The sequence below is a fragment of the Oncorhynchus clarkii genome, chromosome 17, assembly GCF_045791955.1.
Source record: "Oncorhynchus clarkii lewisi isolate Uvic-CL-2024 chromosome 17, UVic_Ocla_1.0, whole genome shotgun sequence".
NCBI lineage: Eukaryota > Metazoa > Chordata > Actinopteri > Salmoniformes > Salmonidae > Oncorhynchus > Oncorhynchus clarkii.
This window is the reverse complement of record NC_092163.1, coordinates 17737622-17762135: the sequence shown is the minus strand read 5'-3', so window position 1 is coordinate 17762135 and position 24514 is coordinate 17737622. Positions and strand designations below refer to the sequence as shown.

The 24514-nt window shown below is 42.6% G+C and overlaps 1 protein-coding gene across 3 annotated transcripts; it reads left to right on the top strand.

Annotated features, from left to right (window-relative positions):
- The first annotated feature begins 1921 nt into the window (after nucleotides 1-1921).
- Nucleotides 1922-23892, top strand: LOC139370401 (transcription factor Sp2-like). 3 transcript variants are annotated; one of them, XM_071109850.1, is made up of 8 exons: nucleotides 1922-1991; nucleotides 3136-3212; nucleotides 14518-15219; nucleotides 15524-15721; nucleotides 16469-16763; nucleotides 17019-17199; nucleotides 20790-20983; nucleotides 21446-23892. In XM_071109850.1, the coding sequence occupies exons 1-8, from the start codon at nucleotides 1922-1924 to the stop codon at nucleotides 21544-21546; spliced, it is 1818 nt and encodes a 605-aa protein (XP_070965951.1). In that variant the 3' UTR covers nucleotides 21547-23892. The 3 variants fall into 3 exon arrangements, with proteins under 3 accessions (XP_070965951.1, XP_070965952.1, XP_070965953.1); XM_071109851.1 differs by having other exon boundaries at nucleotides 1982-3048; XM_071109852.1 differs by having other exon boundaries at nucleotides 1985-2671.
- Nucleotides 23893-24514: the final 622 nt, after the last annotated feature.

The window sequence follows — 24514 nt, the reverse complement described above, 5'->3', positions numbered from 1 at the left end:
GAAGTGTACCTATGATGAAAATTACAGGCCTCTCTCATCTTTTTAAGTGGGAGAACTTGCACAATTGGTGGCTGACTAAATACTTTTTTGCCCCACTGTACATAGTGACACATGACCACTGACACACACATGCAGGCCTTCATGAGGGGGCACAACTCAATATTAGGAAGTTGATCCTAATGTTTTGTACACTCAATGTATGTCAGTTCCCTGTGTAGGTGTTTTTGTGGTAATGATGAACATGGCCCTTTCAATCCATACAGACTGATGTAATAATTAAGTAGTAGTGTAAACAGCATCAATGTCAAATGTCATACACTGTCATACACTCTTGATAACTAAACCACCAATGACAACACACACCCTGTTGTATAGTTGTGGGGACAAGAGGCATGCAAAGCATAAAGGCAATCTTAACACAGAATAGTTTTTAACACTTACACTTGACAAAAACAACCCATCCAGTAATGTTGACTGCTTTGCTTTTTAGTTCCCCCCTACCAAACGTATGCTTATGTCATAGTGCTCTTTTTTCATTGTTATCCTATTCATGCATGCACACAGACTCACACAAACAGAGGAAGGATGATTTTAGGAGAACAAGGACTGCTCATTCACACATGCTCCTATGTTGGGGGGCAGCTCAATGGATGGACAACAGATGAACTTGACAGCTAACTATGCCAGCAGTATTGGTGATTTGCCTCTATAGAGAGAATCCAGTTGTGTGAATGGGTTTGTGATGATACATTGAAATTAGATATGAAGGCCCAGCAGATCTACACTAAGAGTTTAATCATTTGATATTTTAAATTCTGAGCTGATTTTTTTTTGTATAATTGTTTTACTGATTGTGTTGAAATGGAAATTACTCTAACCATTAACTGGTTTCTTGTTGCTGACTGGTTTCAAATTCTTGCCCTCTATACCCATCAAACTCAACTCTGGACCTTGAAGCCAGTGCCACTGCTTGTTTTCATTGTTCCCCTCTAATCAGGGACTGATTTAGACCTGAACCTGGCACACAAGGTGTTTAAAATTAATTATCAGGTAGAACAGAACACTTGCAGGCTCCGGACCTTGTTGGGTAATAGTTGAATACCCCTGCTCTATAGGCTTATTATCCATGTAATAAATCAAATCAGCCTAAGGGTAGGCCACTAGGTACTAGTGTAAAGTGGTACTATAATGTTTTAATAAACAGAAATGCACATCTGAAAAATTCCCCTAGACATCATTTTGCAAGCTTGATCATCATGCATAATAAGCCTATTTTGCATGCACTCAATGATTGCGCTACACCTGTAACAGATGACTAATGACTGGGATATTGACAAAGGTGTAGGTGAGTATTTAGAAAACATGCACATGTTATTACTATAGATTACCCGAGGACCTACATCACTACATATCTGCTGTAATTTAGTTTGAGTGATAAACATGTTTGTAACAGTTTGCCTTGTGCTCTTATCAGCACTGCCTTCCTACCTTGTTATCCGTAAGCCTTATTGTGTGTTGACTATGAGAAACTGAGTATAGCCTATCCATTCTAATAACATACTGTATCTGTGCTTTTGTCGCAGGTAGTATATGAATCAAATGGCTTAAAACAAGCTCATTGATCAAAATGGATGTCATTCTGAGTTTGACCGATTTGTCCCATAGAGCTCTTATTGGACATTATAGACGTCATTTAAATGTAAAGGCATTATAATAGGCCCTTTGCCTAGTCCACCTGTTCCTTAAAACCCTCCCTATTGACACTAATCTATATACTCCATTGGTTAAAATTGCGTCCATCGACGGTTGTGAGAGGATTCAGGTTATTCATTGGCTAAATTTAATTTCAATCACACTGAGAGCTCTTGTCGATTGGCTGGCCTGGGCATCCTTCATTGAACAACAGCGCGTGGATTGGTCTATGAGCGTGGGCGGAATCTTCCAGGGGCTTGCTCTTGAAGGCTCACGGAGAGCGAGTGTCGTCATGAGCGGTGGGTAGGAATTAAAACATTGGTGTTTATATTACATTGTACTTCGTAAAACAATTTGGTCTGTGTTAAACAAAACACATTGAACAGTTTGTGCTGGAAATTCCTTATGTTTAAGGTTGAATAGGAGCATTGTGCAAGCCAGCTATGCATTTCCGGAAAAGGGCTGCCTTTTTTCCAGTATCAAAGAGTTTGATTTGCTACGCGTATCTAGCTTAGCATACTAGCCAGTAAAGCTGAATCCTGTTTGAAATTCCAGCTACCGTTAGCTATACATTGATGCTAATCATTTTCGATATTTCACATTAAAACAAACTCCACATGCACGTATCGCCATGGGCTGTCTATTCCACTCAGTTCGAAAAGTCAGCTGCACTAAAAAGTATTTGCAATGCTATCTAATTGTTTCATTTCTGACTGCCAGTTAGCCAGCAAACCGTTTAGTTAGCAAGAAGCTATCTGTGTACGTTTGATGGCGGCGCTATTTTCAGGCCGCGCTCAAACATATTTTTTTCTAAGCACAAAATATCAGATTTTAAAGAGACAGTCACATTGGTCATGATTGCAACTGACCCCAATAATCCACAGTGCAAATTTTATGTACAGTCCAAATTTGTATTGATACTCTCGCGATACATTATCATGCTCGAGCTGTTTGTGAGATTGCGTGAGAAGTCAGACAGGTACAGTAGTCACTAACTCACTATACACAAGTCGTAGCCCTCTACTGTGCCCATTTGCTAGCTATTATACTGTACTTTTGTTTAGGGCCTTTTAATTTTGTACTTCGTAGACGAGGAGTTGTAGTTGGCAATGCATGTGTCTGACAATCTTTTTTTTGTCATAGACCCGCCCTTTTATTACGGATTAAAGGTCACGCAATTTACAAACATCTGAGGTGACTGGCATTCACGGGGTGGTAGCTAGCCATCCACAACTCATCTATTGGAGTTGCAGTTCCCATTTCCTTTGTGAACTGTCTTATTTGAATGCCTTTACATGCTTTTAGGGCAAAACAGCTCCCTCGGATGTAATAATTTCCTGAATCTCTGCAGCAGAGGTATTGACATCGACCATTATTTTTGGTACTTGAAATGTGTTAGACTATTTACAGTATATGCAATGAGTGTTTCCATGTGTGTTGCAGATCAACAGGACAGTATGGCCACCACTGTTGCTGTCAGTCCCAGCGAGTATCTCCAGCCCTCTGCCACTTCCTCTCAAGTGAGTCACAGCTAGACTACTTCCTGCTTGTTCTTGGATGTGTAAATATCACCCAGTGGTGTCTTAAAAGTAACTAAGGGGTTCATTATTTGACTTTAGCTTGCATACTGAGTCCAGCAATGCCATCCTATTGTAAATCATGACGTTAATAGTTTATGTATTTTATTGGTAGCCTATGGTGAGATGTAGCATAACCTCCTGTATGTAAACTGTGTTCCACCTAGGGCTGGGTGAAATTCACAATATATCTCTTTAAAAAAAAAAGCTTTGTTGCACTAGAGTCATTCCACTTCAAAAAGCACAAGAAAGAGCATTTCGACACTCACCATCTCAGATTGTTCAGAAATCGTTTCTGTAGTTAGAAACGCATAAGATTAGCATTCCTGAAAGGTTTTGTTGAAATATAATTTGATAACTGAGAAATTAAGCCAATTGATTGCATCCAAATAGGCCATTTTAATTTATAGGATTCATATAATATTCAATAAATATAGTACCTAACATCCAATTTGGACCATTTTTCCTTACAATGAGTAAGACATGAGGAATCCAATAAAATTAATCAAAAGCCACCCACGGACCCCCCACGCCAAGCCCACCCAACAACCAGAATACAGTATCAGTTCTATCTCTAACAAGTACTATGGAGCTACTGCGTGGAGTATTGTTCCTTCAAAGTTTCTAATATATTTATATACACACCCCCACACACACAGTTAAAGTTTACATACACTACATTCAAAATTCTTGACATTTAATCCTAGTAAAAATTCCCTGTCTTAGGTCAGTTAGGATCACCACTTTATTTTTAAGAATGTGAAATGTCAGAAAAATAGTAGAGAGAATTATTTATTTCAGCTTTTATTTCTTTCATCACATGTGTATGTGGGTCAGAAGTGGGTCAGAAGTTTACATATACTCATTTAGTATTTGGTAGCATTGCCTTTAAATTGTTTAACTTGGGTCAAACGTTTCGGGTAGCCTTCCACAAGCTTCCCACAATAAGTTGGTTGAATTTTGGCCCACTCCTGACACCTGCTGTAACTGAGTCAGGTTTGTAGCCTCCTTGCTCGCACACGCTTTTTCAGTTCTACCCACAAATTCTCTATAGGATTGTGGTCAGGGCTTTGTGATGGCCACTCTAATACCTTGACTTTGTTGTCCTTAAGACATTTTTCCACAACTTTGGAAGTATGCTTGGGGTCATTGTCCATTTGGAAGACCCATTTGCGACCAAGCTTTAACTTCCTGACTGATATCTTGAAATGTTGCTTCAATATATCCACATAATTTTCCTCCCTCATGATGCCATCTATTTTGTGAAGTGCACCAGTCCCTCCTGCAGCAAAGCACTCCCACAACATGATGCTGCTCCCCTGTGCTTCATGTTTGGGATGGTGTTCTTCGGATTGCCAGCCTCCCCCTTTTCCCTCCAAACATAATGATGGTCATTATGGCCAAACAGTTCTATTTTTGTTTCATCAGACCAGAGGACATTTCTCCAAAAAGTACGATCTTGTTTCCCCATGTGCAGTTGCAAACCGTAGTCTGGCTTTTATATAGCAGTTTTGGAGCAGTGGCTTCTTCCTTGCTGAGTGGCCTTTCAGGTTATGTCGATATTGGACTCGTTTTACTGTGGATATAGATACTTTTGTACCTGTTTCCTCCAGCATCTTCACAGGGTCCGTTGCTGTTGTTTTGGGATTGATTTGCACTTTTTGCACCAAAGTACGTTCATCTCTAGGAGACAGAACGCGTCTCCTTCCTGAGCGGTATGATGGCTGTATGGTCCCTTGGTTTTTATACTTGCGTCCTATTGTTTGTACAGATGAACGTGGTACCTTCAGGCATTTGGAAATTGCTCCCAAGGATGAACCAGACTTGTGGAGGTCTACAATTGTTTTCTGAGGTCTTGGCTGATTTCTTTAGATTTTCCCATGACGTCAAAGTAAAGAGGCATTGAGTTTGAAGGTAGGCCTGGAAATACATCCACAGGTACACCTCCAATTGACTCAAATTATCCAATCAGCCTATCAGAAGCTTCTAAAGCCATGACATCATTTTCTGGAATTTTCCAAGCTGTTTAAAGGCACAGTCAACTTAGTGTTTGTTAACTCTTAGAGCTCCCCCCTACTTTGTGCAATTTCCGCCTGAAGACATACCCAAATCTAACAGCCTGTAGCTCAGGCACAGAACCAAGGATTTGCATATTCTTGGTACCATTTGAAAGAAAACACTCTGAAGTTTGAATGTAGGAGAATATAGCACAATAGATCTGGTTTAGATAAAACAATGAAAAAAAACATATGTTTTTTATTTTTGTATCATCATCTTTAAAATGAACAAGATAAAAACAAACATTCAGATAGGATGATGGGGACAATTTCAGTGAAAAATATAAGAGGGCAACAGTACTTGTGCAAAGTTACAGAATGATAACTTCCAAAATGAGTCACCCAGGTGTCCCACACAAGTAGCCCAAATGTACCCAAGTGGCCAAATTGGTGAAGGTATACATTTTGAAACAAATAACTATTTACAAAATACCAAAATGGTATTCTAACACACACCCCAAAAAAAATTTGAGGGAAAGAAAATAATTATTGATTAAAAAATATATGAAAAAATATATACATTTACAAAATAACATGGGTAACTATTTACACACTTTCAATATTTGGAAGACCCTCAGTCCTCTATCAAATCAAATCAATTTATATAGCCCCAGCCTAAAACCCCAAACAGCAAGCAATGCAGGTGTAGAAGCACGGTGGCTAGGAAAAACTCGCTAGAAAGGCAAAAACCTAGGAAGAAACCTAGAGAGGAACCAGGCTATGAGGGGTGGCCAGTCCTCTTCTGGTTGTGACGGGTGGAGATCACAGTGGTTGTAGAGGGTGCAACAGGACAGCACCTCAAGAGTAAAAATGAACAGTTTAGGGTTCCATAGCCGCAGGCAGAACAGTTGAAACTGGAACAGCGGCAAGGCCAAGTGGACTGGGGACAGCAAGGAGTCATCATGCCAGGTAGTCCTGACGCATGGTCCTAGGGCTCAGGTCCTCCGAAAGAGAGAATTAGAGAGAGCATACTTAAATTCACACAGGACACCGGATAAGACTCCCATTCGGAGTCAGTGTCACTGTGAAAGAAAATGTTACGTTAGAATAGTTTCACATATGAGCCCTGTATCAACAGGTATAATAAACATATATATATAGAGAGAGTACAGGGAACATAAGGTTGAATACATTATTATGACCTGCTAGATCTACTGTCTCTTTTACATTATGACAATTCAGATAGATCTACTGTCTCTATTATATTATGACAGACCAGCTAGATCTACTGTCTTTATTATATTACAACAGACCAGCTGTATCTACTGTCTCCATTTCACTTTGGCCATTGTTTTGTGGTTCTGCCCTCCCCCCAACAGCCTCAAATAGGCTATTTCATGTGGGTTGGGGTGGGGCGGCAGACACACGCATCTCACATTTCATGACATTACATGTTTATATATTGCTTCTAAAATTGACAAAAAATCACAAATAATATTTTAGATTATTAATTTCAAACAAGGGCATTAGCATGATAAGAACGTATTACCAGTCCAAAACGATGTCCTCTCCCGTTCAAAAAATATTCCTCCACAATCGCTAAATGAATCGTCCTACAACAATCTCTGTCTCACCTTCCCAATCAATTTATTCTAAAATTGTGTGTACATCTGTATATCTAGACTTAGATTTAGCTTTCCCTGATTTAGTCACCATAATGATTGATATATATAAACAGCTGAATCTGCGCGTTTACCAAACAATGCAATGTGTAATATGTGTTTTTCCTTCCGGTATGAAACTTCAATAGCGAATGACTCACTTTACGCTGAAGCTTACTACATGGGTTGGTCTTGCAACACATAAACATGGCCTATTGCCGTTTAGCTCAGCTCATTGGCTATCTACCAAGCTAGATTTCAAGACGATCAGTGGTCATTGGGTTAAAAGACAGTCAATCAACGAAACAGCGGGCAAATCATTGGTGCACAATGATGTCATGACTTGTTGTCTTCAAATCGGTTTCTTTCAGTCAATACGTCCCGTGAAATGGCCCATCAGGTTTGATTGTGTTACAAACAAACCAGTTGATTGCGGTGAAACCAAACATGACTGGAAAAGTCACGTTCTGTGTGGGTTATTTACCTGGAATGTGTCGTCGAAATTGGAATGAGATGGAATTCACGACACAAGCGGTTCACAAAATGTTTCGTGTTAGGCTATAAAAATTGATTTTATCAAACAAAATATAATTTATTGTGTAACAATGAGCATTGGAATTGCAAACAGACGAAGATCATCAAAGGTAAACAATTTATTTTAATGCAGTTTGTGAATATGTTACGCCTGTGCTGGTTAAAATTGTTGCTTTTTATGGGGCTCTATGCTCAGATAATCGCATCGTATTCTTTCGTAGTAAATCCTTGTTAAAATCTGACAACGCAGTTTGATTAGCATGATTCTAGGCTTTCGATACATGTGAGACACTTGTATTTTCATGAATGTTTAATATGACTATTTATGTAGCGATCACCGTATGTTGTGGAATTTCAGCCCGCTAGCGGGTTCCGTGCGCAGAGAGGTTAACTTCTGACCCACTGGATTTGTGATACAATGAATGATAAGTGAAATAATCTGTCTGTAAACAATTGTTGGAAAAATGACTTGTCATCTACAAAGTAGATGTCCTAACTGACTTGCCAAAACTACAGCCTGTTAACAAGAAATTGGTGAAGTGGTTGAAAAACTAGTTTTAATGACTCCAACCTAAGTGTATGTAAACTTGCGACTTCAACTGTATATGAATCTGGTGATGTTTTTTCCCGATGTTCAGAGAAATTAGCCTTTGAATTCACTTGCATTCTTTACAATAAATTAGTGTGAAAGTACCAGGTTTTTCCTCTGTTGCCACCACACCCTTTGATCAATTTTGCCAGTCTCTTGTGTTTTATTAAATGGATTAACATTTTCTTTGCAACTTTGGGTAGAAAACCAATAGCTTTTGCTCATGATGAAAATAAATTGTGTGGTCAAGCCAGTCCTCCATGAAAGCAATTCAGGTTGACCTTCTCTTAGCTACCTAATGTTTCAACCCAATTCTCCTTGAATAGTCCAAAACATTGGAGCTCTCTGAGAGGGCTATCCGTATGGTGAATCCTTTTTCTACAGGCCCAAAACTTTGATGGAGAAATGTGCTAGTGACTAAAATGTTGTGACAACCCAAATAAAGTACAATTATAAACCATTGCATGGAAGTCGTATGTTTTTTAAATAAAATGATTAGAAAATATCTCTATGTAGTGTGACTAGTGACATTTACCATTATACCCAATACTATTGCCATTGCAAAACACTATATAGTGTGTGTTTTAGGACTTTTTATTATTGAAGACCATTGGAGACCGTAGCATGGAAACCATTAGAACTACTGTAGCCTAATGGTTTGCTTGTTCGTCAATCACCAGGAATGGTCTAATCCAGACCTTTCTTTAAGGGAGTAAACCAGACACAGAGGGGACTTTTCCTGGACACAAATTAAGCCTAAGAGAAGGAAAAACTGAATTGCGTTCATGGAGGACTGGCTTGAATTGTGAGGATGACCACACAATTTATTTTCATCATGAGCAATAGCCATTGGTTTTCTATCCAAAGTTGCAAAAACAATTTTGTGATACGTTTAATAAACACAGGAGAACAACAAAGTGGATATAGGGTGTGGTGGCAGAAGCAGGAACAGCGGCATCTAGTATGCAAAACTAGGTACTTTCACATTAATTTATGGTAAAGAATGCAAGTGACTTCAATGGCTATTTTCTCTGAACGGTGGGAAACATCACCAGATTCACCAGGAATACATTACAAAGGATGAAGAAGCAATACTCCAAGCAGCAGTTCCATACTACTGTCAGACAGAACTGATACTGGTTGTTGGGGTGGGATTGGCGTGGGGTGTGGAGGTCCGTGGGTGGCTTTTCATCATTTTATAAGATTCCTCATGTCTTACTCATTGTTAGCAAGAATTATGGTCCAAATTGGATGTTAGGTACTATATTTATGGAAGATTATATGAATCTTACACATTTTAAAATGGGCAATTTGGGTGCAATCAATTAGCTTAATTTCTCAGATCAAATCACATTTCAACAAAACAATGTTTCAGGAATGCGAATCATATGTTTCTAACTACAGAAACAATTTCAGAGCAATCTGAGATGGTGGGGTCATGGCTTGCTGAAATGACATGGAATGACCCACAATTAAAGGTCAGTACACTGCAATCTAATGAATTCAGGGATTTAAAAAAATATACAGTGCCTTGCGAAAGTATTCGGCCCCCTTGAACTTTGCGACCTTTTGCCACATTTCAGGCTTCAAACATAAAGATATAAAACTGTATTTTTTTGTGAAGAATCAACAACAAGTGGGACACAATCATGAAGTGGAACGACATTTATTGGATATTTCAAACTTTTTTAACAAATCAAAAACTGAAAAATTGGGCGTGCAAAATTATTCAGCCCCTTTACTTTCAGTGCAGCAAACTCTCTCCAGAAGTTCAGTGAGGATCTCTGAATGATCCAATGTTGACCTAAATGACTAATGATGATAAATACAATCCACCTGTGTGTAATCAAGTCTCCGTATAAATGCACCTGCACTGTGATAGTCTCAGAGGTCCGTTAAAAGCGCAGAGAGCATCATGAAGAACAAGGAACACACCAGGCAGGTCCGAGATACTGTTGTGAAGAAGTTTAAAGCCGGATTTGGATACAAAAAGATTTCCCAAGCTTTAAACATCCCAAGGAGCACTGTGCAAGCGATAATATTGAAATGGAAGGAGTATCAGACCACTGCAAATCTACCAAGACCTGGCCGTCCCTCTAAACTTTCAGCTCATACAAGGAGAAGACTGATCAGAGATGCAGCCAAGAGGCCCATGATCACTCTGGATGAACTGCAGAGATCTACAGCTGAGGTGGGAGACTGTCCATAGTACAACAATCAGTCGTATATTGCACAAATCTGGCCTTTATGGAAGAGTGGCAAGAAGAAAGCCATTTCTTAAAGATATCCATAAAAAGTGTCGTTTAAAGTTTGCCACAAGCCACCTGGGAGACACGCCAAACATGTGGAAGAAGGTGCTCTGGTCAGATGAAACCAAAATTGAACTTTTTGGCAACAATGCAAAACGTTATGTTTGGCGTAAAAGCAACACAGCTGAACACACCATCCCCACTGTCAAACATGGTGGTGGCAGCATCATGGTTTGGGCCTGCTTTTCTTCAGCAGGGACAGGGAAGATGGATGGAGCCAAATACAGGACCATTCTGGAAGAAAACCTGATGGAGTCTGCAAAAGACCTGAGACTGGGACGGAGATTTGTCTTCCAACAAGACAATGATCCAAAACATAAAGCAAAATCTACAATGGAATGGTTCAAAAATAAACATATCCAGGTGTTAGAATGGCCAAGTCAACGTCCAGACCTGAATCCAATCGAGAATCTGTGGAAAGAACTGAAAACTGCTGTTCACAAATGCTCTCCATCCAACCTCACTGAGCTCGAGCTGTTTTGCAAGGAGGAATGGGAAAAAATTTCAGTCTCTCGATGTGCAGAACTGATAGAGACATACCCCAAGCGACTTACAGCTGTAATCGCAGCAAAAGGTGGCGCTACAAAGTATTAACTTAAGGGGGCTGAATAATTTTGCACGCCCAATTTTTCAGTTTTTGATTTGTTAAAAAAGTTTTGAAATATCCAATAAATGTCGTTCCACTTCATGATTGTGTCCCACTTGTTGATTCTTCACAAAAAAATACAGTTTTATATCTTTATGTTTGAAGCCTGAAATGTGGCAAAATGTCGCAAAGTTCAAGGGGGCTGAATACTTTCGCAAGGCACTGTACCTAGGCTAAATATAAGCCATAAGACACACTAACAATTTAATTAAAATAGTTTAACCTGTTTTTTGTTGTTGCAATAATCACTGATCTGGCTTTCAAGTCTATGAAAATGCCCTTTTTTGATGAAAAAAAAATATACTGGAACCATGCACAATGCACATCCACTAATAATGTTCTTCTTGTAATAGGCATAATAGAAAATGTACACGTGTCTCATTAGTAATTTCTCAAGCACAAGTCCACGTGCCATTGGGTAGACAGCTAATTTTTATATTTAAAGTCTAGCCAACGTGGATCTATTTGCTTGCTAGCAGCGTAGAACAGTTGAACTGTTATGAATACACCCTGCTGTCAGTCTCCAACAGCCTGTTCACTTTGTTTAGATGTTGAAATCAAGTGACCTACCTGGATAAGATGTTTATTTCTCAGAATGAGAACAGGTTTCCAATATCTTATATAAATCGTCTTTTTATGCTCATTGCAAATGTATAAAACACAGACTAGACAGCTAGCACATAACAGTATGTGGCTAAAATGCTGCTAGCGGTACATGGTACCGCAATGATATTGGCCATCTGGAATCTTTGGGATGTCCCTACCCCATTGAAGTTGACATTTTAAATGTTTGGGGCTAGGTAAGATTTAGGGTAGGCATGTCCCAAGGATCACATATAGCAGTAACCGTACTGCAATACTGCATGCGACAAACTGAGCATTCATTTTCCACAATCATGTTCATTGACACTCCCGTTTTAGTATGATCTGCTCTGTTCTAAATTTTGAGACATAAGTTTAGACATAAAAAGGGTATCGTTAGAAGGGGAATTAACCGATTCTGTTGGACCAAACCTCAAATGCAAATAGCAAGTTGGAATTGCTTGTTGTCAGAGAGGAAGAAGTGATCTTGTGGTGAGTGGCAGGGGGAGGGGCTTGGTGTCTGTGCGATTGGGAAGGTGCACGCACACAGGAGACAACACAAAAAAGGGAAAAAAGCTCATAAAAACTAACAAAAATAAAACTTTGATTCTTGTGATACAGGCATTTGCAACATTGCGCTAAAACATACATTCTAATTAAGTATATCGCCCAGCCCATATCCATCCATGGTGCAAAAAAAATTGCCATGAAATGCTTACTTACAAGCCCTTAACCGACAATGCAGTTTTAAGAAAATAGTTACTAAATAAACAAAAGATAAACCAAAAAAAATAGAGCAACAATACAATAACAAGGCTATATACAGGGGGTACCGGTACCGAGTCAATGTGCGGAGGTACTGGTTAGTTGAGGTAAAATGTAGGTAGGGGTAAAGTGACTATGCATAGATAATAAATAGCAAGTAGCATCAGCGTAAAGGGGGGGGGGGGTCACTGCCTGGGTAGCCATTTGATTAGCTCTTTAGCAGTCTTACTGCATGGGGGTAGAAGCTGTTAAGAAGCCTTTTGGATATAGACTTGGCGTTCCGCTTTCCGGGCAGTGGCAGAGAGAACAGTCTGGAGTCTTTTGCCATTTTTAGGGCCTTCTTTTAGGGCCTTCCTCTGACACCGCCTGGTATAGAGGTCCTGGATGGCAGGAAGCTTGGCCCCTGTGATATACTCGGCCGAAGGCACTACCCTCTGTAGCACCTTGTGGTTGGAGGCAGAGCAGTTGCCATACTAGGCGGTGATGCAACCAGGCTCTTGTCGTGCCCTCTTCACGACTGTCTTGGTGTGTTTGAACCATGATAGTTTGTTGGTGATGTGGACACCAAGGAACTTGAAGCTCTCAAACTGCTCCACTTCAGCCCCGTCGATGAGAAAGGGGGCGTGCTCTGCCCTCTTTTCCTGTAGTTCACAATCATCTCCTTTGTCTTGATCACCTTGAGGGAGAGGTTGTTGTCCTGGCACTACATTGCCAGGTCTTTGACCACCTCCCTATAGGCTGTCTCATTGTTGTCGGTAATCAGGCCTACCACTTGTGTTCTCTGCAAACTTAATGATGGTGTTGGAGTCGTGCTTGGCCACACAGTCGTTGGCAAACAGGGAGTACAGGGGGGGACTAAGCACACATCCCCGAGGGGCCCCTTTGTTGAGGATCATCGTGGCAGATGTGCTGTTGCCTACCCGTACCACCTGGGGGCGGCCCGTGAGGAAGTCCAGGATCCAGTTGCAGAGCGAGGTGTTTAGTCCCAAGGTCCTTAGCTTAGTGATGAGCTTTGAGGGCACTATGGTGTTGAATGCTGAGCTGTAGTCAATGAACAGCATTCTCACGTAGGTGTTTATTTTGTCCAGGTGGGAAAGGGCAGTGTTGAGTGCAATATAGATTGTGTCATCTGTTGGGAATGGTGTGCAAATTGGAGTGGGTCTAGGGTTTCTGGCATGATGGTGTTGATGTGAGCCATGACCAGCCTTTCAAAGCACTTCATGGCTACATTTGAGTCATACGGGTCGGTAGTAATTTAGGCATGTTACCTTGGTGTTCTTGGGCACAGGGACTATGGTGGTCTGCTTGAAACATGTAGGTATTACAGACTCGGTCAGGGAGAGGTTGAAAATGTCAGTGAATACACTTGCCAGTTGGTTCGGCGCAGCGCATGCTCGTAGTACACGTCCTGCTAATCCATCTGGCCCGGCAGCCTTGTGAATGTTGACTGTTTAAAGGACTTACTCACATTGGCTACGGAAAGCGTGATCACGGTTGTCGGGAACAGCTGGTGCTCTCATGCATGCTTCAGTGTCGAAGTGCGCATAGAAGTCATTTAGGTCGTCTGGTAGGCTCATGTCACTTGGCTGCTCGTGGCTGAGCTTCCCTTTGTAGTTCGTAATAGTTTGCAAGCCCTGCCACATCCAACGAGCGTCCTTCCCTTTGTAGTTCGTAATAGTTTGCAAGCCCTGCCACATCCAACGAGCGTCGGAGCCAGTGCAGTAGGATTCAATTCAATTCAGCTGTTATTGACAAATAGACACAGACCGCCACCCCTTACCGGAGACAGCTGTTTTGTCTTGCCAATGCATGGAAAACCCAGCCAGCTAGCTGTATGTTATCCATGTCGTCGATCTGCCACGACTTGTGAAACCTAAGATATTACTGTTTTTAATGTCCTGTTGGTAGGATATTCTTGAACAGAGCTCATCCAGTTTATTATTTAATAACTGGACGTTGGCCAATAGCACAGATGGTAGAGGCGGGTTACCCACTTACCGATGAATTCTCACAAGGCACCCGGGACCTGCGTCCCCTGTATCGGCGTTGCTTCTTCATGTGAATGACAGGGATTTGGCCCAGGTCTGGTATCAGCAGTAAATAATTTGTGTCCGACTCGTTGCACCCCTAACCATTTGTCCATCTCTCTTTGGTCCTGTCTACAGGACTCCCAGCCCTCCCCACTGGCCCTCCTGGCCGCCACCTGTAGTAAGATCGGCCCCCCTGCTGCTCAGGCCCCTGTCAGTGCCCCTCCTACCCAACCCCAACCTCGCCGTCTCCTCCCCATCAAGCCCGCCCCCATCGCCCCCGCCCCTCCCAAAAACCTGGGCTTCCTGTCCGCTAAAGGAAATGTGATCCAGCTGCCAGCGGGCCTGGGCTCCAACAACCCCGGCACCCCCATCGTCCTCACCATCCAGCAGAGCCCTGGCCGCTCGAATCAAACATCCAACATCCAATACCAGGTGATGCCACAGCTGGGAGGCACACAGACCATCCAGATGATGCAGCAGGGCGGACAGATCCAGCTCATCCCGGGTACCAACCAGGCCATCATCACCACGCCCATGACGGTCCCCCAGCCGCAGCCCGCTGCCGCGCCCATCACCCCGCAGAAGACGGTGGCCATCAAGCCGTCCCCCAGGGGGCGGAAACCCAATGCAGCCAACGTGGTGCGGCTGCCCAGCGGGCTCACGCTGCCCCTCAACGTAGCCACCGGAGATGAGCCAGCGGCAGCTCCTCCCCCGCCAACAAAGGGCAGACGAGGAAGGAAGAAGCTGGTGGCAGCAGTCCCTCCACCACAGACCACCTCTCCGCCCCCCGAGCAGATGGAGACGATATTGTTAGAAGCCGGGGAGAATATTATTCAGGTATGTTTGTTGTTCTGCTGCATTTGGTGTAGGGTCAACCATGACTTGTGGACCAATTCACTTGCTTGATTGGGCTACAAATGGGTACTAATTACTGAATGTGTCTACAATGTTTGTGAGTGTGTGTGTAAATGAGTATCTAATTATTTCATCTGTATTTCTCAAACTCAAAATGCAATGCTTTACGTGGGGGTTAGCCTACTCTATCACCCCTTCAACCTCCAATATTGGGGTCCCTGTATGAGTAAGTATTGGACAGATTTAGGGCTGTGTTTCATTGCTGCTCTCTCTGTGTTCTCCCCAGGCGGGGAACCAGCTTCTGATTGTGCAGAACACCGGGTCGGGCCAGCAGCAGCTGGTGCAGTTGGTGCAGCAGAAACAGGAGCAGCAGGTGGTCCAGATCCCCCAGCAGGCCCTGAAGGTGGTGCAGGCTGCCTCCGCCACCCTGCCTCAGGTCCCCCAGAGACAGCCTGCACCCAGCCTGCAGCCAGAGCCTACTCAGGTACACACACAAGTTGTTAGAGATTGTCAATGTAGCTCTCTCAGCAAACTGACAGATCTAGGAGTTACTCAGAGTAGTTAGTTAGGATGCAAGGTGATTTGTAGATCGGTCAGTCTGAAGTTGTCAATGTAGTCATGCACACACACACACACACACACACAAAACACCTACAGGTGCTGCATGCACACCACCTCTCTACACTCACTCCAGGCTATCCACATGTTTATTTATTTAATTTTTATTTATTTAACCTTTAACTAAGCAAGTCAGTTAAGAACAAATTCGGGTTTACACTGATGGCCTACCAAAAGGCAAAAGGACTCCTGCAGGGACGGGGGCTGGGATTAAAAATAAATATAGCACAACACACATATCACGACATGAGACAACGCTACATAAAGAAAGACCCAAGACAACAACACAGTATGGCAATAACATATGACAATACAGCATGGTAGCAACACCACATGACAACTACATAGTAGCATCACAACATGGTAGCAGCACAAAACATGGTACAAACATTATTGGGCACTGACAACAGCACAGAGGGCAAGAAGTTAGCGACAACAATACATCACGCGAAGCAGCCACAACTGTCAGTAAGGGTGTCCATGATTGAGTCTTGATTGCACATGCGCTTTCCAAACAGCTGAAATGTAATGGAAGTGGGACTTTAATACAGAATTGTGTCCTAATCTGACAGATTTGTTCCATGTTAGTCTGACACCCCTGTGCTCCTCTCAGCTGTTGATCAAAACGGCATCAGGCGAATGGCAGACTGTGCAGCTCCAGGAAACCACAGTTTCCACGGCAACAACGCCCTCCAGCATGGTCACCACCACCCTGTCGTCCGTGGGGGCCACCAAGCGAACACTGGCGGGGGGCAGGAAGGAGAGGACCCTACCAAAAATAGCTCCGGCGGGGGGGATGATAGCATTGAACGCGGCCCAGCTCTCTTCGGCGGGCCAGGCCGTGCAGACTATAAACATCAACGGGGTCCAGGTGCAAGGAGTGCCCGTCACCATCACCAACGCAGGAGGTGTGTGTGTGTGCTGTGTGTTCGTGACAATTATAAAAAGTGCTTGTCCGTATCCAAATCCACATGGGCATATCCGCTCTATTTCCACACTGTCTTTCTTTAAAAATGGTTTGCATTCCAATGTACTTTTAGCAAGCTAATGGAGGCCTGCATGTGTGTGTCAGTATGTGTGTGTGGGCATGTCTGTGTAATGTATGTTTATATATGTTTATTACTCATGTGCAATATGTTAAAGTTTCTCTACTGTTCTTTCAGGGCAGCAGCACCTGACAGTGCAGACGGTGCAGGGCGGGGCCCTCCAGCTGGGCAGCGTGACCTCCCAGGGCCACCAGGTGCAGATGGAGCAGACTCTGGCTCTGGAGCTGCAGGGCCAGCCTGGGGAGAAGAAACGCCGCATGGCCTGCACCTGCCCCAACTGTAAGGACTCAGAGAAGAGGCAAGTGGCTCTTACTAGCAAACTAGAGACAGGCCTGAGCACCTGGTGGAAAAAAACATGATATACAGTATAAACCCATATATTTATTTACCAATATGGAAAATCTTGGTTGATACAAACTGATACCTGTATGGAAAAATGTACCCTTTTGTGAGATTGGGGCAGGGAAACAACCACGATTGCAAGCAACTACTTTCCATCCTCCTGCGTTTAAATACCTGTGCATCAATCAGAAATATAATGAATACACTACATGACCAAAAGTATGTGGACACCTGCTCATCAAACATCTCATTCCAAAATCATGGGTATTAATATGGAGTTGGTCCCCCTTTTGCTGCTATAACAACCTCCACTCTTCTGGGAAGGCTTTTCACTAGATGTTGGAACATTGCTGCGGGGACTTGCTTCCATTCAGCTACAAGAGCATTAGTGAGGACGGGTACTGATGTTGGGTGATTAGGCCTGGCCTCGCATGGGGTTGAGATCAGGGCTCAAGTTCTTCCACATCGATCTCGACAACCATTTCTATATGGACCTCGTTTGTGCTTGGGGACATTGTCATACTGAAATGTGTGTGACTTCTGACAGCTCGCACAGATTCCCCACATATGGCGCTGGATCAATGAAAAGCAAAATGGCGGATGGAAGACAGGGTGGTGCGGCAGGTGCCACTTCTCATTCGAATGCTGTAATTTTATCTAAACCATCAGGTGTACGCCGATCCCAGCTAAGTAACTCATGCAAAGAGTTAAAGCGCAATTATGTGTTTTATCTCCAGTACTCTGCCATGATTGTCAGTTATGTAGCTGCTCTACTGATAATCTCAGTGCGTCCTTGCTGGGATGACACAATCAGTCTACTACCGGAGAATATCAACACCAAACACATTGGTTCACCGTTCCACGGGAGCGGACAGTACACAGCATACCATAATGTTCTGAATAATGGCCAAGTCTACCTCGCTCCTTATTCTACTGAACCGCTTAGGCGTAACAAACACAAGTCCAACATTTATCGGAAACTGTTAAACTACCTGTTCACTACCCTCCTGCTCTCCGGGGATGTACAACTCAATCCTGGGCCCAATATCACCGAGCCAGTGATACGCACCGGAGTGGAGAGCGGTGGATGGCCTCGTCCACTGGTTGTCGCCGCTGTGGAGGTGGGTGAGTGCTATGGTCCTATGGTTTCTCTCGACTCACCCGGCTCCAGGATAGATTTAGACTCTTCAAACATACCAGAGTCGCTATATGCGATCCCTGACTCTGTTTCTGGTACGCAAGCTATTTTAATTAGTTCCCCGCATCCAGTGCAGGCGGGAGGGATTGTTAATTGCGCTACCGAACTGCCCCTAATCAAAACGAAACAAAACGGCCTAAACCCAGCCGTCAGAAAACACAGAAAATTAAACTTTTTTCAATGTGTCAATCACTCTCGAGTCATCTGGGACCCACGAGCTAAGCCCAAGGGACTACTAGGGGGGCACTTGAACATTCGTAGTGTCATTCCAAAAAGTGATCAAATTCAACATCTACTCACAGACTCCAACCTTGACTTTCTCTGCCTCTCAGAGACATGGCTCCATAAACACTCTCCATATGCTGCTTTGATTGGACCTGGCTACAATGTTTTCAGGAGAGACAGGATTGAAGGAAGAGGGGGTGTGATGATTTACATTAAAGAACATATCCGATGTAAACAAATTGAGTGGTCATGTGATAATGAACTAGAATGTATCGGCCTGAATGTTACACTGTCTCCCCAAATGTCTTTTACCCTCATTGGAATGTATAGGCCACCTTCCACCAAAAGTGTGTTTTTTGATCAGTTTAATACCATGCTTAGGGAATGTGATTTTGGAAAAGAGGTCATCTTAATGGGAGATTTTAACATTAATTATGAAGACAAGTGTTGTAGGAAAACCCTCAAACGGATCACTAATACCTTTGACCTTACACAGCTAGTTAAAGGGCCAACCAGGGTGACTTGTTGCTCTAAAACACAGATTGATTTGGTGTTCAGTAATAAACCAGAGAGAGTGACTAAATCATTCAATATGGTTACTGGGCTATCTGATCATAATCTGACACTTATAGCCAGAAAGCTGTCTAAGAGCAGGTTTAACCTCTCTACTGTTAGAAAGCCGGATCAACTCAGAATACCTAAGAGTGAATTAAACTATTTTGAAAAAGCAATTAAGGGAATAAACTGGAATGATCTCTTGTCCTATACAGACGTGGAAGCTGATAGTCAGGTTTTTCTATCCACAATCCAGACTACAATAAATGGCTTCCTAAAGAAAATCAAATCCAAACCTGGCCAAAAGAGCACTCTTCCTTGGCTAAATGGAGAAATCTGGAAATTGATGAAAGAACGAGATTATGCTCTAAAAATAGCCCTAAAATCTAAATTGGAGCATGACAGACGTAGGTTTACCATGTTGAGAAATAAGGTGATGAAAGAAATCAGACAGGCCAAGGCAAACTTTTTTTTTTTTTTTTTGAATTTTACCCCTTTTTCTCCCCAATTTCGTAGTATCCAATTGTTGTAGTAGCTACTATCTTGTCTCATCGCTACAACTCCCGTACGGGCTCGGGAGAGACGAAGGTTGAAAGTCATGCGTCCTCCGATACACAACCAACCAAGCCGCTGCTTCTTTAACACAGCGCACATCCAACCCGGAAGCCAGCCGCACCAATGCGCCGGAGGAAACACCGTGCACCTGGCCACCTTGGCTAGCGTACACTGCGCCCAGCCCGCCACAGGAGTCGCTGGTGCGCGATGAGACAAGGACACCCCTACCGACCAAGCCCTCCCTAACCCGGGCGACGCTAGGCCAATTGTGCGTCGCCCCACGGACCTCCCGGTCGCGGCCGGTTACGACAGAGCCTGGGCGCGAACCCAGGACTCTGATGGCACAGCGCCACCCGGGAGGCCCAAGGCAAACTTTTTTATTAACATAATTGGTGAAGCAAAGGGAAATTCTAAATTGATATGGGAGAATCTAAAAAAGTTAACAGGGAAAGACCATAGTAACACTGCAAAAAGACTAGAAATCATGGTGAATAACAATCTAACACAGGATGCAGTCGAAATAGCAATAGCCTTCAATTCCTACTTTATTGACTCTGTCAGGGTACTGACACAGAACCCCTCCACTTGTTTCTTGGGCTCAGTGCTAGTGAATGACACTCAACCTGTCTTCATCATAAGGGAGGTTTCTGAGTCAAAGGTGAACAAGGTGATTAGCTCACTAAAGAACTCTAAAGCCAAAGATGTGTTTGGGATGGACTCTACCTTTCTTAAAAACTACAAAGAGTCACTCATTGGCCCCATTACTAAGGTCACCAACACATCTATTGGTCTCGGTGTGTTTCCAAGGGTATGGAAGTCGGCCATAATAACGGCCATTCTACTGCCAATGTTTGTCTATGGAGGTTGCGTGGCTTTGTGCTTGATTTTATACACCTATCAACAACAGGTGTGGCTGAAATAGCCAAATCCACTAATTTGAAGGGGTGTCCACATACTTTTGTGTATATATATATATATAGTGTAGTTAAATTTGTGTTTTCTGTGTTGTGCAGGCCCGGCGAGGTGGGGAAGAGGAAGCACATCTGTCACATCCCGGGCTGCGAGAAGACGTTCCGGAAAACATCCCTCCTCCGGGCACACGTGCGCCTGCACACCGGCGAGCGGCCCTTCGTCTGCAACTGGGTCTTCTGTGGCAAACGCTTCACGCGCAGTGACGAGCTGCAGCGACACGCCAGGACACACACAGGTCTGTCCACCGTAGGGGACACTGATACACACTGTAGGATGAATGTAGGTCAGCCTGCACAACACTCACTGGGTAATGTTCAGTAAGACACTATAGCAAAATGTTTTTCAATGGATAAAATGCTGTGTTCTTATTGGACAAGTTCAGATAGTACCTCCCCTGTTTTTGAAAATGTTTTCCCCCTACTGAACACACCCCAGGAGGTACGTACACAGCAAGTCAGTCGACAATGCTCCATATGCCAAATCATTCTCATACACCATTGTTTTCACCACATGTCAGGACTCAAGCAGACGATGCACATACAGTATGTTAGTTTTGCTGAAGTTTCCAGGACTCAAGCAGGCACTCAGATTTGAAGCAGTGATTCCCTTGCAGCAGAGAAGAATGGTATTGCTGTTTCATAGTTTTGTGTTATGCAGGAAAATTAAACCACTCATTTATTCTGTCTTTTCCTTGCAGGAGATAAGCGCTTCGAGTGCAACCAGTGTCAGAAACGGTTCATGAGGAGCGACCATCTCACGAAGCATTACAAAACACACATAAACACCAAGAACTTGTGAGCTGAGCTGTGCTGTGTACCGCGTGTATACACAGACATGCCCTGATGAACTAAACCCCATAGAGGGCCGCAGGAGAGGATACCAAGATGGGTGAACCCCAAAAAGGCCCCATTCGCCCCATTCTCCTTACTCCCCCACAGAGGCTTCGTAGCCTGGTGTACATACCAATCCTCCCCCTCACGGACTCAACTGTTCCAGTCAAGTTATTAATGATAAAAATATATATATATATAATTATGGGCAGCATGCTTACCTACGTAGGCAGAATGCGTATAACAGCGAAAGGTGGTCTCCCAGAAAGACAGACAAGCGTGGCTGCTGTGTTCTGATGACCTCACGCTCTGAGCGCCATATCCAAATCCAGTCACCAGGCCTGAGGGAGGAATGAGAGCGAAACGGATAGATTTAGTCTACCAAAGTACCCGAGCCCAAAGGAGACTCCAGCCACTCTTGCCCCTTCTTGTTTTTCCATGTTTTATTCTTTTCAATATTAATAATAACAAATATTATTGTTGTTGAAGCTCCAGAATAAGGTTTTTTCAAAGTTGATCCTCAAGCCCCATGAGTATCCAAGGTACTTTTTTCAGTCAAACAAATCCTATTCAGTAAATTGCACTACATGCATATCCTTTTACATAGTTTGAACGGTATTTGTAATTCTATTCTTGTTCAATATCAAAGTAAAATTATTGATTTTCCAACAGATAAATGATTTTGTTGGAAAGAAAACATGCATACCTATGAGGCCTTGGTGACCACTTTGAAACCTTACACAGTTCCAGACTTGGAAAACCTAAGTTGGCAAAATAATTTGTGCATATGCGTACAAACATACATCCACACATACATGGGCAAGTATAGATATTTATGATGTTCAGACATAATACCCTTTTCGGGAGTTTTTTTGTAAATCGAAAATGTAATTTAGGTTTTGGCATTTTTTTGTTTGAGTGAAGAGTTACAAATTATTTTGAATACAGACTCCCTCCTAATGAGTTTAAATGTAGTGCTTTGCTATGTGTATATCATTATGATATTAACTAAATATGTCCCAAATATTGGTCTGGCATGACAATCATGTCATTGGATGAAGAGAGAAAAAAAATCGACATTAAAATGCTTTCTCGGGCCTGTCACAAGTTATTAGATTACATTAGAAGTCATAACTTGTCTATTATGATCTACATTAAGATCCGTTTGAGGCAAATATGTTTGATAAAACATTTCCGATTCGTATGACATAAAAGTTGACAAGCTATCTACTATTATTTATCTAAGGTTTCTGGTGTTTCAATTCCTTTAACCCTCAAGGGAGAACACAAGCACTATACCTTTACCCGTAGTATTACAATAAGTTCTGTTCAATGAATACATATTGACTGTTTATGTAGCTAACTGCATAACAGCCTACATTTTTTATATTTTTCTTTCAAATATTTATAAATGTCCCCCAACAAAAAAAGTATGATCCTCGTGCATTTTAAAATGAGATCAACATTTAATTGAATAGCCAATATGAAAATCATGTCCAGTATGTCTGGATGCCTAAACTGGGCCTTGGGGACGGAAAGAAAGTCCTGCTCATATTTATGTTTGTATTGTATGTCCTGAATGTGTATATACAATGTGTCTGGGAGACACAGTCAAATGTAGGATAAAAAAGTTGCACTGCCTTGTATTTTGGCCGGCCTGGTCAGAGCTGAAGGAAGTGGACTCTGTACAGTGTGAAAGGAAAATGAGTAATGTGACGTTGTATAGCTTCATTCCTGCTTTGTACACCATTACTTCTAGATGATCCCTTTTCTATCGAATTTAAAGTTGCCTTAGACAGTTGCACCCAGTATTTAAAGAGATTTCTGTCTAATTTCCAGGGAATGGCATTTGTAGAGTTCATTTTATTTTTGTCTAACTTATGTTACATAATGCCGATGTTTATGTGCACTGACTTGAGCCCAGGTTGAAAATGTGTGATTTTTATTTGATTTTTAAGTAATGATCAGTAGAGTTATTTTACCTAAACTGAAAAGGTCCTAATGTTGGTCTCAGTGAACCAGGTTCTTTTCCCTCTCTAAACCTAATCTACCACAGTAATAGATACAGACCCTGTGTATGTCTGAAATGGTACCCTAATCCCTATATTGTGCACTACTTTCAACCACAGCTCTCTGGTCAGACGTAGTGCACTATATAGGGAATAGGGTGACATTTCAGACTTCCTTTGTTTAACAGAAGTTCTCAGATATCCAGCTATTGCCCATCTTTTATAACTTGTATTAAGGCGCTTACTACAGGTGCTTGCTCCTTTTTTACAGTCACCCACACCCTCAATAAAGCATTCAAACTGTATTCTGTGTTGTCCTTCTTCATTCAGGTCCCATCAGCCTTCACGAGAGATTGCCCTCACTGAGGACCATAGGGTGAATTTTGAAAAAGGTGTGTGTGTGTGTATAAGTATTTACCTGGCTGTCATTTGTTTTACATGGGGCGGCATGTAGCCTAGATCATTGGGCCAGTAACTGAAACGTTGCTGGTTTGAATCCCTGAGTTGACAGGTGAAATAAATCTGATGTGCCCTTGTGCAAGGCACTTAATCGTAATTGCTCCTGTAAGGTGCTCTGGGTAAGAGTGTCCGCTAAATCAGGGTTTCCCAAACTTGGTCCTGGGGCCCCGCCCTGACTGCATGTTTTGTTTTTTGCTCTATGCTACACAGCTGATTTCAAATATCTATCTCCTCATCAAGCTTTGATTATTTTAAACAGTTGTGCAGTACTCAGGCAAAAAAACATATATTTTTTAATTACCTTTTATTTAACTAGGCAAGTCAGTTAAGAACAATTTTTTATTTACAATGACGGCCTACCACGGCCAAACCCAGACGACACTGGGCCAGTTGTGCGCTGCCCCGAAACGTGGGCCGAGCTTGGGAAACCCTATGCTAAATGTGCATTTTTGCAATTTTGCACGCCCA

Excerpts from the sequence above, each read along its gene's own strand:
- LOC139370401 (XM_071109850.1), top strand. The coding sequence starts at position 1,922 with ATGAGCGTGGGCGGAATCTTCCAGGGGCTTGCTCTTGAAGGCTCACGG. Across the intron at positions 15,220-15,523 it reads CCGGGGAGAATATTATTCAG|GCGGGGAACCAGCTTCTGAT; the intron begins GTATGTTTGTTG and ends TGTTCTCCCCAG. Across the intron at positions 17,200-20,789 it reads TGTAAGGACTCAGAGAAGAG|GCCCGGCGAGGTGGGGAAGA; the intron begins GCAAGTGGCTCT and ends TGTGTTGTGCAG.